Here is a 15,034-nt window from a genome sequence, read left to right as displayed (position 1 = left end):
TTTCTTTCTTTCTTTCTTTCTTTCTTTCTTTCTTTCTTTCTTTCTTTCTTTTTTTAACTGATTTCTAGGTATGGAATCTGCTGGCATCCATGAAACCACTTATAATAGCATCATGAAGTGTGACATTGATATCCGCAAGGACCTGTATGCCAACAATGTCCTCTCTGGAGGTACCACCATGTACCCTGGTATTGCCGATCGCATGCAAAAGGAAATTACTGCCTTGGCTCCCAGCACCATGAAGATCAAGGTGAAGAGTGATCTTTGCCTGTGGGTGGGAGAGGCAAAGCGGGGTCTCAGGACTGCGTGCGGAACTTGCACTGTGCTTCCCGTCTCCTCTACACTTTACTTCTTAGCTTTTCTAGCACTTTTCCCAAGAGAAGAGACTTGAAAAACATTTTCAAGCAGTGGATAATAATAGATCTTGGAAGAAAAAAAATACCCTAAATCTCTGAACACATTTTAGAAGTCTCCAACTTTTGGGCTAGCCTCCATCACGCATTTAGCTTGTTGCCACAGTATACTCTACTTCAGAGAAGTGGGGCAATTCTGTTTTGTAGAGTCTTTGATAATGGACAGAATGAGACAGGAGAAAATGCATAAAACTTGATTCCGCCGTATTAATTTTTGGTAGGAAATATCTCACGTTACAGTGAGTTCCGATCTCACGTTTTCTTCTGTGACTCTCTCTAACATGTTGCTTGATTCATTGCTGCGAGTGTCAGAGTTCACCCAAAGCTTTTGTTTTCCTTCCGCAGATTATTGCTCCCCCCGAGCGTAAGTACTCTGTCTGGATCGGGGGCTCCATCCTGGCCTCCCTGTCCACCTTCCAGCAGATGTGGATCAGCAAGCAAGAGTACGATGAGGCAGGCCCCTCCATTGTCCATCGCAAATGCTTCTAAGGTGCCTTTTCTCGTGGTCTACATTCAGGATGACAGCACTACGCTTCTTGGAGTCTTCCGAGCCACCCTCCCTTATCTCTCATCAATCATTGTACAGTTTGTTTACACATGTGCAATTTATTCGTGCTTCTAATATTTATTGCTTTATATAAATAAACCAGACCAGGACTTGCAACGTACAAAAGCCTCCCCTTTCTTTTTCTGGGAGGCATGGGGTGGGGCCAGTGTAGGCTTACTTCAGTCTGTGAATTCCTATACTGGTGGCTTTGCCCCCAGGAGCACTGTAACATCAGTACCACAAAGCGCGTCAGGTGAATTGGTGTGACATTTAGCCGAGAGATACCATACTAAATACCAATTTTACACTTTGGGATGGAATCGTGAATATATGTCACATCTGAAAAGTAGATTAGCTTTAACTCTGCATCGGTGAGACACACGAAATCGGATTTCACAATTCTTTGGGATTAGTCGCTGTGAATGACAGTGAAAGTTGTTGCAGCATATGTTTCAGTTGTTTCGTCGCTTTGTAGAAACTTTGTAGAAACGTACATATTAGTAATGAGAAGGTCAAAGATTATTTTAAATAAGTTAGTTTCAATTTTCAATTCTAGACTCCTCACTTGTCCTCCTGAGGGCTATGCGTTTCCATGGTGAAACATGGGAGCCAGCTGACCCTTAGGTCCAGCCATGTCCCATTCCGAATGTTCCCAAAATAGATCAAGACCACTGTGCATGTTCGGAATAACTGTGAGGAAACAGGCGCCAGATATTTTTGCTTCATCAGTAACTAACTTGTGCGACAGAGGTCTTTGGGCTGTTCATATCTTTGAAATCTTGGGCTGTGGGGTTGAGTGCAGTGAAGGCTGTGAAATCTGCCGAGAGGTGAAGGGGAGTGGGAAGCCACAATATTCCCTTTATTTCATGCTGGACTCTCTGCAAAGTATGCTGAGGCGGGGGCTGGGAACTGCTGGGGGCAGCGTCCAAAAGAATCAGTCATGCTCTGTCCCTGAAGGGCTCACACCCTCTACAGTGAGCTCCCAATGTGTGCGATCTGGGAAGCTTCCAGGAGATGGGCATGGGTCTGGGTCTTGAAGAATGGTTAAGAATTACAGAGGTGAGAAGAGCGGGCAGGAAATTTCAGCAGAAGGAAGTAGGGCAGAAGCCAGCAAACAAGTCGCAGGGCAGGCTGGTGGGAGCTGATGACTTAGGAAATCAATTTGCACTGGTAAATTTCCACCTGATTGTGGAAGCTCGAAAATTTTTTATTTTCAAGTTAATTGTTCATGAACCGTTGGAGCATTTGAATGGATGTAATTAAACTTTTATCTATTGGTGAGGGAATCAAGACAGATGAAGCAAGTGGTTCAATGTTGTACAGCTTGTGGGATACCCAAGATAGAAAGCCAGATTTTCTGACATCGAATCTAATGGTGCTTCTCAAACCATCTTTAGTCATAAAACTTCAGTCTTCAGCTATACTCGTAAAGTTATAAATATAAACCTATAGACATAAAGTTTTAGTCATGGTCTTGGGGCATTTTATCACATACCTTTTTGGAGTCTGGGTTCAAAATTTGGAGTATTTGGGGCTCATCAGACATCTTTAGTAATGTTGCCAATGTCATTATTCAGGGTCATAATTGTGCCTTTATATTATTCATCCCAAAAGTATCTCTTGATCCCTGACTCCGGACCAAGCACAGTAGTAGGTGCAGGGGATACAAAGATAAATCAAAGCACATTTTCTGGGCTTCAGGAGTTCAGTTTAGAGGCTCTGCTATTACGTTATAGTAGCCTGAGCAAACTAACATAAGATTTTCCTGCATGTTGGGCTTGATGCCCCAAGATTCATGGTCTAGCAACTTATCACTGACTGGACCAAAAGGGTATCTTTTTAGGTGATTCTGACAAAAATTCCAGGGAAGCCTCAGTCTGGCCAGGTTTGAGGACTGAATCATACCATCCTTACCATGGGAACTGATCGATATTAAGTAAGGGAGGCGTGGTTCTCCGATGAAAGAGAAATGGCATAAACACCATACTTAATGAGCTAGACCAGGAGGGAAAATTTAGTAGTTTGTGGGTAAGGGCTCCAACTTCTAGTCTGAGAGTTTTATTTGATTTAACAGGCCATGAGAAGGTCTTGGGAGGAGCAATGACTTTATTCAAACAAAACTGGGGGGTGAGACTGAGAAGCTTTGGATGATGGTATACATGACTGGCTAGATATTTTTCAGACTCTACTGTGGCCCAGGGACCCAGGAACCTAACAGTCACTCTATAACCAGATTAGCCTGGTGTTTAAGAAGAAATAAGTCAGATTCACTTTGTGATTAACATGGTATAAATGCTATAAATATTTCCTAGTAACTGGAAGGTACTGAAGAAATTTTGAGTCCTTTAGGCCAAAACCAACAAAGATCGATAATCAATTTAAGTTTGTTAACTTTAATAGAGCAAAGAGAGTAATTTTATTTCAGCCAAAAGTCCTGAGTTTATTCAGAAATAACAGAGGAATTGCAATCTAGGACAAGCAAGATATGGTGAACCATCAGCCAGCCCAAAAGGACAAAAGGAAGGTCAGCTTTTATTGGGTTTTAGGAGGAAATTGGAGAGGATTGCTTAGAACAAAAAAGTTTATTGGAAAAGAACCAGAGATCGAGATTGTGGTTTCTCACTGTCTGCGAGTGGGAGGTAGTGCGATGCTCCTGAGGCAGAGAGGGATCTTCTTTCCTTCTCTGAAAAGCAGGAGACAAAATTCCTATGTGAAAAATGTCTTGTGCTGGAGTGATTCTTACCTTCCTTCTTCCCCTGGTGACACAGGCTGCAGGAGTGGTGCATGCCGGAGAGCTCCCCCTTCAGGGCTTCCCTGCTCCATTGTAAATGAGATTTCCTTTATTTATTTTCCCAAGGTCTTTGGGGCTCATTATACAAGGAGTTTCTCCTTTGGGCACAGCTTGGCTGTTGCTATGACAACCAAACTCCCATTAGGAAGCTACAGGATAAAAGCTCTTGGAGAGATTACCAAAGTATACTCTGAGTCCTCGGTGAGCTCAAAAGTCAAAGGAGTTCAGCCTTCAGCTGTGTGCAATGAATGGATGCGAGCAAGACTGACCAGGCAGATAAAGAGCTTCAGCTCAAGAACAGCTCTCTCTGTCGCTGGGGTTCTGGGCTCTCTCTCCTGCTTGACCAAGGAGAGCTGAGTCAAGTGAGAGCTAAGCAGGGGTGGTGTGCGGGACCCCCAACAGGATTGTTTGCTTATGGCTCTGCATTGTTTCACAGCAGCTCCCAAAGGAATCAGGGTTGGGGAGAGGAGATAGAAAGAAACAGACCCAAGGGAAAGTTGCAGTCAAGCTGAATTACAATATAGCATTACTAGTAGATGAAAAATGGACTCTGCGGTGAAGTGTAAGCAAGGCCTTGGATCAACAGGTTTGTTGAAGAACTTTGGAAATACTACTGGATGACAGGGTAGACATCATGTAGGGTAACGTATGAGACAGCAGGCATCGTGTAGGAAGTTAAAAAGCAAATCTGACATAGGCACAATAGTGACATTTTTCCCAAAACACCTTTAACTCTAGGATCTACTTTTTGGACTTTTTTTTTCCCAGGATCTACCACCCAGTGCTGGTCACCACGGACACTCTCCCTACCACTCATATCTTGATGACCCTTAACTTATTGCATTTCTTTAGAGATGAGACCATGCTAATTAACATGTCAGTTACCTAATCTATGTTCCTGGGGGAAAGTTAGAACATATTTTCCCACTAGAGAACACACCCATAATTTAACAATACTTTTCTGTGTATCTATTATCATCATCATCATCATCATCTTACTAACCTGAAGGTTTGATGTTGCATGAGCTTTCAATCAGAAAGATTAAGTTCAAATCCTGGTTTTGCCACTGACTAGTTGAGTGTCTTTTTAGTAAATAATTTAACCCCTCTGAACCTCAGAACAGAGGGACTAACTTAAATCATGCTCCCAGGAGCACCTGAGTGGCTCAGTCCTTTAGGGTCTGCCTTCCACTCAGGTCGTGGCTCTCTGCTCAGCAGGAAGCCTGCTTTTCCCTCTCCCTCTGCCTACTGCTCTGCCTACTAGTGCATTCTCTTTCTCTGGCAAATAAATTAATAAAATCTCTCTCTCAAAAAACAAAGATGGTTTTCATAAGCAAAAAGGACAGGATATGCCGTGGGTTGGATGGGGCAGGCAAGAAGACGGAGGAACCACAGAAGCTCCCCAGGCTGTTGGCTTGAATGGACAATGTGTTTTCAAGGAAATTAAAATTTCAAGGTAATCCAAATGCAGCTGCAGTCCTACAACGGAGAGAGGGCATCATCCAAAGATGGCATGTGCCCTGACTCTTGCAAAGTGTTAAGGGGTTGAGAGAAAAGGAGGGAGACTGAATGAGCAGAGAGTGGTTTGGGGGACATGAAAGTGGTAGGGAGACCTGACTGGAGCAGAAAGTATGTGTGGGGAGGCAGCAGTCAGGGAGACTAAAATCCAGTAGGATGAGGACTAGGGCATGGCTTCTGGAGACACAAGAGGACACTGTTCTTGCCTGTAAACCCAAACAATGATAGAACGGCTCTACAAAGTTCCTGTGAAAATGAAACGGGTTAAAGCTGATACTATGCTCAGACCTTGACACATAGTAGGACCTTAATTAGTGCTCTATCATTGTTGTTATTGATTAACATTTTTACACTTACATATATTTATTTACATGTAGTATAGGTAGTATATATTATACATTATACACACATGTATGAGTGTGTATGTGTGCACACATAAGAATTGAAAGACAAGTGTGGAAATTCAGATTTGATATGAGAGAACATCTGCTGATGTTTCCTGAGAAAGGATCCACTGAATAATATTTAAAGAAGAAGGTGAACTCTGGCATTTGGGTCCAGAATGGTCTAGTGAGCAGAGATCCTTGCTCAATAATCCAAGAGCAACTAGAGAATTCAGGAAGCACCTACGCCATAGGCTGAGAACGTAAAGCTAGACTCTCCTTCGTCTGCCAAAGGAGAGCACTTCGGGACGCAGGCTGCAAAGAGTTCAATTAATAATCACAGTGGCCTTATATTACAGAGCCTCTTAAAAAAATATCTAAACTGACTTTCTGAATTCTCACATAGGAAGCCCTTTTCATAGCACATTGAGCCTCCTCTCAAGCTGAAGCAACTTATTTTAAATCTGTTTAAATCTTACAGTAAAGGGTAGCCACACTCTCTTTTATACCCACTCCTCTGGAGTGTCAATTCCATTGTGTTATAATAACTGGTTTGATTTTAATACATAAAAGGGAGCTCTGTCACTGAAATACAGTATGAGGATTCCAGTTTTTAAAAAGAAAACCGTAGGTTGGGAGGGATGAGAGTTTCAGCAGAAAGAACTTGATGAGTATTTACTCCAAATATAAATCTTAATAGGGAGGAAATAAAATATAAAATATATATCCAAACTCTTAAGAGAAAGAAGCATGATGCCAGGAATTGAAAATCTACTACAATGCGATACTACAATGTTGAGTTGAAGCCTCCATCAGCTTGGGTCTCCATAAGACTGGAATGAATGGTGTCTCCTGTAGACCCAAAGCATCAGTGAGAAATACTGTTAAGTGACCCATGAGCTTGTTTGTTACCACGGCATAACTGAGCCTATTTTGACTGTTAGCACCAGCTTCCAACTCTGGCCTCCCCAGGATTTCGCTTGGCTCAAGGGCTCTGAGTTATTTCACGTGGGATGGTTGTTCAGGATGCCCAAAGTCCCAAACTATCAGAAACAGAAATCTGGTATCAGGTAGTTTTATTCAATTGGCGGGGGAGGGGGGGAGGGTGTTTTTCTTTGGCATATGAATGAAGCAGAAGATCTATCGGAACTTTCATCTTGTTGGTTCAACATGTGAGCAGCACACTCAGGAGGTAAAAATGAAGGTCCCATCCGGTTTACTTTGTTTTACTCTGTGTCCAAAGTTTGCACCCAAGCCTGCCTCATCATTGAATTAGTTTTTCTTATTTTTTTAAACAAAACCTCCAAGATATAATTCACATCCCATACAATTCAGCAATTTACAGTATACAATTTAATTGGTTCTTGGTATATTCACAGACAGATGCAGTCATCACCACAGTCAATTTTGGAACATTTTCTTCATCTTAAAAAGACACCTCATGTCCTTTAGCTCTTATTCCTGTGTATCCACATCTAGAAGGACTGGTGAGATGATCCAGTTACATATTCCTTCTCTCCAGGGAAAAAGAGAATTATGATCTCGTTTTACTAAAGTTCCCTATTGCGAGAAAAATAAGGGAAACCATCAGGGCCTTTCTTCGTGGGATTCCTTCTGCACAGGCCTCTTGCCTCCTCATGGCCAAGAACTTCCACAGTGCACAGAAGACTCCTGGAGACACTCATCCAAGTTAGACTCCTGCTTCACCACCACGCTTGGTTCATTTCCTTTGTAGCACATCTTATATGATCTTTGTTTTAATTTTATTAGGCATGGTTTATATACCATAACACATGTCCATTGTAAGCAAGCAGTTCAGTGAGTTTTGACCAATGTGTATACCCCGTGCCACCATCGCAGTCAAGATATAGCACACATTCCATCCCCTCTCATAAGCCCTCCTGTTCTTCCAAATTCAGTCCTCTCCACCTCCATCCCAGGCAACCCTTTCTATCACTACAGATTAGTTGTTTTTCTTTTTTTAATGTTCAGTCAGCCAATATATAGTTCTATAGATTAGTTTTGTCTGTTCTTGAATTTCATACTAATCGTAATTTAAATTGTTAGCTTAGCGAAATAAGTCAAGCAGAGAAAGACGACTATCATATGATCTCCCTGATATGAGGAAGTGGTGATGCAACATGGGGGCTTAAGTGGGTAGGAGAAGAATCAATGAAACAAGATGGGATTGGGAGGGAGACAAACCATAAGTGACTCTTAATCTCACAAAACAAACTGAGGGTTGCTGGGGGGAGGGGGTGTGGGAGAAGGGGGTGGGATTATGGACATTGGGGAGGGTATGTGCTTTGGTGAGTGCTGTGAAGTGTGTAAACCTGGTGATTCACAGACCTGTACCCCGGGGGATAAAAATATATGTTTATAAAAAATAAAAAATTAATTAAAAATTTTTTAAAAAATTGTTAGCTTACTTATTTTTTGTCTCTACTACTAAACTTTTTTTTAAAAAACCAGGATTTTCTAGCACATCATGTCTAGCACAGAGCCAGACAGTGTCAGAAGGAATGAATCCCACATCATTCCATTTATCAACCCTGATTTTTTAGAAAACTGGAGAATCTAAGTATTTGATAGTAACCGCGAGGACTTTTTTGTGAGGGCTCAGGAGCAGGTGTCCCTTGTTCATCTCTTTTCCTTTCTTGCCCTCCCTGCCCTCCCCTTTTTCATCACAACAATGTCAAAAGTAGCCAAGCGGGGCGAAAAGCTGTATAGAAGACACATTGTTTTGCCTTTGGGCAAAACATATTATCATTTGGAATGAAAGGGTAGGAATAGCCTCATTCATTTGTAATGTTTTGTAACATTCAACTTTGAGCTTTGTCAATGAAGACAGTTCTCAGGGCTTCTTGCAAATCCATCCATGCCTCAGACAACAGGATATGAAATCAACTCAAACCACATCTCTACTTCCAAAAATACATTCAAAATGGGTGTCCTATTTGTCCAAATATTTGACAAAATATTTCTTAAAACCCTGCTTACCCTATGGGGGAAAGTTAGGAATTTTTTATTTTTTTAGATTTTATTTATTTATTTATTTGACAGAGAGAGAGATCACAAGTAGGCAGAGAGGCAGGCAGAGAGAGAGGAGGAAGCAGGCTCCCTGCTGAGCAGAGAGCTCGATGTGGGGCTCGAGCAGAGAGCCCGATGTGGGGATCACAACCTGAGCAGAAGGCAGAGGCTTTAACCCACTGAGCCACCCAGGCGCCCCGATTTTTTTTTTTAAGACTGACTTATTTATTTGAAAGAGAAAGAGAAAGAGAGAGTGTGAGCAGGTGGGAAGGGCAGAGGGAAAGAGAGAATCCTTAAGCAGACTCCCCGCTGAGTGCAGAGCCTGACCTGAGACCCTGAGATCCTGTCCTGAGGCAAAATCAAGAGGTGGATGCTTAAGCTACTGAGCCACCCAGGGACTCCAAATTTTGACAGAATATTGTGACTGTAATACAATCAACACTTAAAGCATTATACCTATGAACTGGCCCCTCTCATTCAGGCACAGGAGAGGGTGGGGTCACGTTGGGCATCTCTACCGTACAGCCAGAGGAGCTGAGGTACAGAGACCCTTCGGTGGGGTGCTCTTTGTTGCTTCTTTGCGTGCATTCCCTGCAGGCAGTACGTGCAACCCCCTCCAGCCCAAGTTCTAAATCTCTTTCTCTCTCGACTATCTAGGACACATGAGAATTAACCTACTCATGTAGATTACAGGGCCCCAGCCCTCATTAACCTTAATATTGAAAGAAATACAGCTTTTGTGGCAGGAGAAGTGGAAATGCCCTTCCACTCAGTGCAAATAGCAACACTGGCATGAGCAGAGGAAACAAACTTTGCAGGAGGCAATTTATCCAATGGAGATGCTGGTTTCCTGTCAGTGAACATTTCCCGTATGTAATCCCCCTGGATTTCTAGACTCCTTTATAAAATGTTATAAAATTGCATCCCTAGGGTTATTATTGTTATTATTATTATTATTTTACAGTAGATCAAGGTGTTGTCTACACTGTATTTTCGTGATGTCCTTTGATTTGGTGACTCTGTCCCAAAATTCTTGTCTTCCTCTACAAGAGGCACTTGATTGCTATTTGTTGAAGAATTGAAGAGCTGACACTTTATTCTTAAATACTGTAGTCAAACGTACCCTAGACTTTCGCTTTTCCAGATGCAGCCTCTTGGTCTCTGTTCCCTGCTTGCCGGGCCTGACCTGTACTTAAATGGGATTTAAGGACAAAGCAAATCTCAGCTATGTCCTTATCCCTTCTCTTTAGAAGTTGTTGCTTCTGTCAATGACACTGAGTTTGGGGGGGACAGTTACAATGTGGAGCGGATTAGAAGTGAGGAGACAAGACAGGATATAAATGCATAACCCTTGCAAATTAGAAAAATGTTTGGGGCGCCTGGGTGGCTCAGTGAGTTAAAGCCTCTGCCTTCGGCTCAGGTCATGATCCCGGGGGTCATGGGATGGAGCCCCACATCGGGCTCTCTGCTCAGCGGGGAGCCTGCTTCTCCCTCTGTCTGCCTCTCTGCCTACTTGTAATCTGTCTGTCAGATAAATAAATAAAATCTTAAAAAAAAAGAAAAGAAAAGAAAAATATTTGAGGACTAGCTTGAGCCTTGGGGAAGGCAGAAACAGGAGACGAGTGGGGAAGAAGCAACCCAGACCATGACCGCTGATTGGCAGTACAAATGCTAGAAGCCAGTAAAGCCATAGAAGGGGGTGCCTGGGTGCCTGAGTCAGTTAAGTGTCTGCCTTTGGCTCAGGTCATGATCCCAGGTCCTGAGATAAATCCCAGGGCCCTGAGTTTGAGCCCATTGTTGGGTTCCCTGCTCAGCTGCTCCCTCTCTTCCCTGCTTATGCTCTCTCCTGCTATCTCTCTCTGTCTCTCAAATAAATAAATAAAAATCTTAAAATAAATAAATAAGCCCATGTAAGAAAAGTCGGGGAATTGGGTCATGCACAGAGAAGCAGAAGTAGCTTATGAAACGTTCTCATTTTGTTAAGCGATACCCTCTTGCCAGACTAGGGTCTGACATTTCCAGGAAGGCTAGGCAAATAGCCATAACTGCTCATTCTCTTCCATTCAAACAGTCATGACTCTTCTCTTGGGTCAGGTCAACAGGCAAGTGTTCAGTTGTCCACCAGAATGATTTGATGTTGTTTAGAACTGTGTTTTTCAAACTGTAGGTCATGAGCCATTACATGAGTCTTGAAAGTAGTTGAATAGGCTCCAACCAACATTTTTTAAAAAGGAACCAAGCAGGGCAGAACACAGAAAACATCAGAGTATACTGTTTATAGTGAGGGGTAAATAATGTTTTGTGAACTCTGTTTTTAGTCTTTATGTGTATGCACTAGGTTGTAACATAAATTTTGTTTTATTTTGTTTCTTGTGGGGGTCTTGGGGGATCATGGTGAAAAAATATTTGAAAATTACTGGTTTACAACTCCCAATTTTCAGATATTCTTTTAAAAAACAATTTTATTGGAGGGATGCCTGGGTGGCTCCTGGATGCCTTCGGCTCAGGTCATGATCCCAGGGTCCTGGGAAAGCCCCACGTCGGGCTTTCTGCTCTGCAGAAAGCCTGCTTCCTCCTCTCTCTCTCTGCCTGCCTTTCTGCCTACTTGTGATATCTGTTTGTCAAATAAATAAATAAAATTTAAAACAAAACAATTTTATTGAAAATTGGAATTTCCAATTTTTATTAGAAATTGGAATTTCCAAATTTTATTGGAAATTTTATGGAAAATATCCATAAAAGTAATGACAATAATAAAACAGACCCTGTTGTATCCTCACCTAGTTTCCAAATTATCTTTCGTAGATAGTACTATCCATTCATTTACTTCAGTAATTTATTTTTATTTCTTTGTTCCACCTTACCAAATGCAGAGATTTCAGGCAGAATTGAAGTCATCCTTCCTGGTAAATGAAGTTGTGAATATTTCAGTTCGATGGACAACTTTATGGGAGGCCTCAGGAAACCCCTGGGAAAAACAAGTTTGGAAGGAGAACTGAGGCATACCTCACAAATTCTGCTTGCACTAGCACTGTGCCTTTTCTGGAGGAGGCAGTCGTGTCATCTGGTTTAGTTCAAAGTTCCCTTCCCCATTCCCTTTTTATCTCACCCACCTTTAGAGAACATGGAAGGGTAGAGCTGGGTGGAACCCAAGAACTCCTAGTCCAAACCTTTGTTTCACAGATGAAGGAACTAAACTCTAGGGGTGAGGACTGAGGTACCCAAGAGAGCCTCTCTTGTCTTGCTGTCTGTCACATCCCCTGCAGGAACCAGGCATCGGAGTCATAGACAGAAACCAGGATACAAGGAAGTCAAGGATTTCACTCAGAGCCTTGGATAATGTCATTAGTAAATGAAGAATAAACACGAAGACCCCTCCTTCCCTCTTAGTACTTTACTTCTTAGGATTGGACCAAGAAAGTCAATGTTTAGGTGGAGTGCATGAGTGTGGCGGGAGGGATAGACCAGGAGGGAGGAATCACTTATTTCCCTCATGGTCTTGTCCCTCTCTCCAAGGCCACTCCAAGCAGACAGATGTAGCCCTGCTGCATTATCAACGTCCTCCACACTTCAGCAGGCTTTTCCTGTTCCACCAGACCACAGCACCCAGCAGGTTCCCAAGAATGGCTCTAGGTGGTTTCTGACTTTATGTACAGGACTTAGCCTTCCCTTCCCAATCTCCAGTTTCAAGTGCAGTATGGAATTTGAACTAGGGGCAGAGCTCCTATGGAGAAAAAAACTAAAGTGAATTAAGTGAAGACCTTATAACGTAGGAGAAAGCCTACATTTTTGCCCCTGTATAAGAAGACAATTCCTATAAGGCTGAAGACTGGTGAAGTGTCTATATAGAGCACATACTTAGTAATCAGTAACCATTTTAAACCTTCTGCCTTAAGTTTTCAATTACTCCTACTTTTCACTCCAACTCCTCTTTGTCCTTTGTGACCTGCCCCCAACTTCAAAAAGAGAAGATAAGCCAGAGACTGAAACTCCCTCAATTTCCTACAGCAAACGTGCACATTTAAGTCTCTCCATTAGAAAGCGCTCTGCTTCAACCCAATATTCCATTGGAGTTACTGTTCTCTTTCTCTTTTCCATAGCCAGACCCCTCAGAAGGACTGTCTCCTTTTCCTTAGGGCCCATTCACTTCTCAACCCACTCCAATCTGTCACCCGACTGAGAGAGCTCTTGTGAAGGGCTCTGATGACCTCCATGGTGCCTTGTCCAGAGAGCCTTTTTCAATCCTCATCACAACTGTTGACTGCTTCTTGTAGAAATACCTTATTTCCTGACTTACTCTTGATTTTCCTCCAACTCACAGCTCTTCTGTATACTTTGCAGGTTCACCTTCCACCTACCAGCTATAGCAGAAGTTGTTAGGGCAATGACTTGGGCCATCTCCCCATGCCACAGTGTCTCCCTAAGTTACTTTACCCATGTCCCCAGAGATCGATTCCCACCTTTACGTTTCAAACATTTATATTCAATTACCTCCTTGAATCTCTAGCTGGTGCTCAGAGGCACTTGAAATTCAACTTGTCCAAAAGCAAACTCAAAATCTTCATCTCCAAATGTGGTCTTATTCTCACGTCTCTGAAAGCCACGCAGGGATGCCAGAGACTCATCTTTGCACTTCATTCTGCCTCACTTCTCATGGCCAATCTATCAGCCAGTCCTTTTGAATGTTCTTCTAAAAAATCTCTTGATTCTGGTGGAATGAATTTCACCTTCTCCTCCTCCTTCTCCTCACAGTCGCAGTCTCACCCAACACTACAATAACTCCCACACATATCTTGCTCCCCCATCCTCTCTCTACACGGAATCAAGAGCAATCTTTTAGTACTGCAATTCTGATCAATCTCTCCCTACCAAATAAAACCTCTCAATGGCTCTGAGCTGCTTTAAAGGTGAAGACCAAGCTCTTCAAGCAGCCTGAAAGACCTAAATGGTGTGGCCCTCTCTTCTTGTCCAACCCCCTTCTTGTACTTCTTTCCCAACTGCAGCCCTACTGCCCTATATATGTCTACACCCACTGCCAGGGTTTTGCATATGGTGATCTCTCTATTTAGAATGCTACCTTCCTCCCCACTCCTGAACTCCCCCACCGCCCTCCTTGAATTTACCACAGTTATAACTTATGTCTTTAAGAATAATTATTTGCTTAACATCTGCCTTCCCTTCTGACCATTAGTTCTGGGAGACAGGAAACCTGTCTGTTTCTGCTCATTGTATCATCTTCAACACTTAACATTAGGCTGCCATACAGGTGTTTAAAATTTTTTCAGATAAAAGAAATTTTTTTTCAGTACCAAATTCCTTTGTACTCCTCCTCAGCTCCCTTCTCTGGCTTTTGGGTTTCCTTGGTTTTTTTTTTTTTTTTTTTTTTTTTTTTTTCCATTCTCCTGAAACTGGTGCCTGTTCTTCTGACGCACGATTCTGTGGTTTTTGTTTGTTTGTTTTATTTGTGAGCAAGGGAGGGTGCTGGGAAGGGCAGAGGGAAAAGGAGAGAAAGAATCTTAAGCAGGTACCTTCCTCAGTACAGAGCCCTACATGGGGCTCCATCTCACAAATCTGAGATCATGACCTGAGCCTAAATCAAAAGCTGGATACTTAATTGACTGACTGAACCATCCAGGCACCCCTGATTCTGTGATTTTTATACACTTCCCAAATATCCATATATCTGCTAAATATCCTTGTAGAAAATATGAGCCATGGTCTCCTGTAGTTTACATTTAAAAATTAAGCCATATTCTACTTACCACCCAGCGTCTAGCTTTTTTCACTCAACAAACATTTAGTTTTTGAGATCTATTTTCATTGATATAGATACAGATGAAGATCAATTTCATTCATTTTTATTACTAGATAGTATGCATCAAATGAATTAATCAGATTTTGATACTTCATCATTGAATTTTGTGGTTTTAAAAATTTATTATCTTTTTGTTTGGTTTGGTTTCCTTGTCTTCCTTTACTGACAAATATAGACTGAATGTTTGTGTCCTCCCAGAATTCATATGTTAAAGCCCTAATCCCCAGTGTAATGGTATTTGGGGGTAAGGTCTTTAGGGGTAGTGAGATTTAGATGAGGTCATGAGGATAGGGTCCTCATGATGTGATTAGTGCCTTTATAAGAAGAGACGCTGAGAGCCTGCTTTCTCTCTCCTACATCTGAGGCGTTAGCAAGTAGGTGGTCATCTGTAATCCAGAAAGAGAGCCCTTACTAGGAACTGTATAGGCCAGCAGTTTGATCTTGGACTTCCAAGAACCTAGAGAAAATAAATTTTTGTTGTTAAAGCATCCAGTTATGGTATTTTGTGATGGCAGCCTGAGCAGACTAAGATAATGA

The 15,034-nt window shown here is 42.2% G+C and overlaps 1 protein-coding gene across 2 annotated transcripts in view; it reads left to right on the top strand.

Moving 5' to 3' along the window:
* The window catches only part of ACTC1 (actin alpha cardiac muscle 1), a 5,479-nt gene extending 4,401 nt beyond the window's left edge, over positions 1-1,078 (top strand). For both annotated transcript variants that reach the window (XM_059372462.1, XM_059372463.1), the window contains exons 6-7: positions 69-250; positions 759-1,078. In XM_059372462.1, the coding sequence (XP_059228445.1) occupies positions 69-250; positions 759-902 (326 nt within the window). In that variant the 3' untranslated portion in view covers positions 903-1,078. The remainder of the gene's footprint in view (positions 1-68; positions 251-758) is intronic.
* The last annotated feature ends 13,956 nt before the right edge of the window (positions 1,079-15,034 follow it).

This window comes from Mustela nigripes, chromosome 13, assembly GCF_022355385.1.
Source record: "Mustela nigripes isolate SB6536 chromosome 13, MUSNIG.SB6536, whole genome shotgun sequence".
Taxonomy (NCBI): Eukaryota; Metazoa; Chordata; class Mammalia; order Carnivora; family Mustelidae; genus Mustela; species Mustela nigripes.
This window is presented reverse-complemented; position numbering and strand designations above follow the sequence as displayed.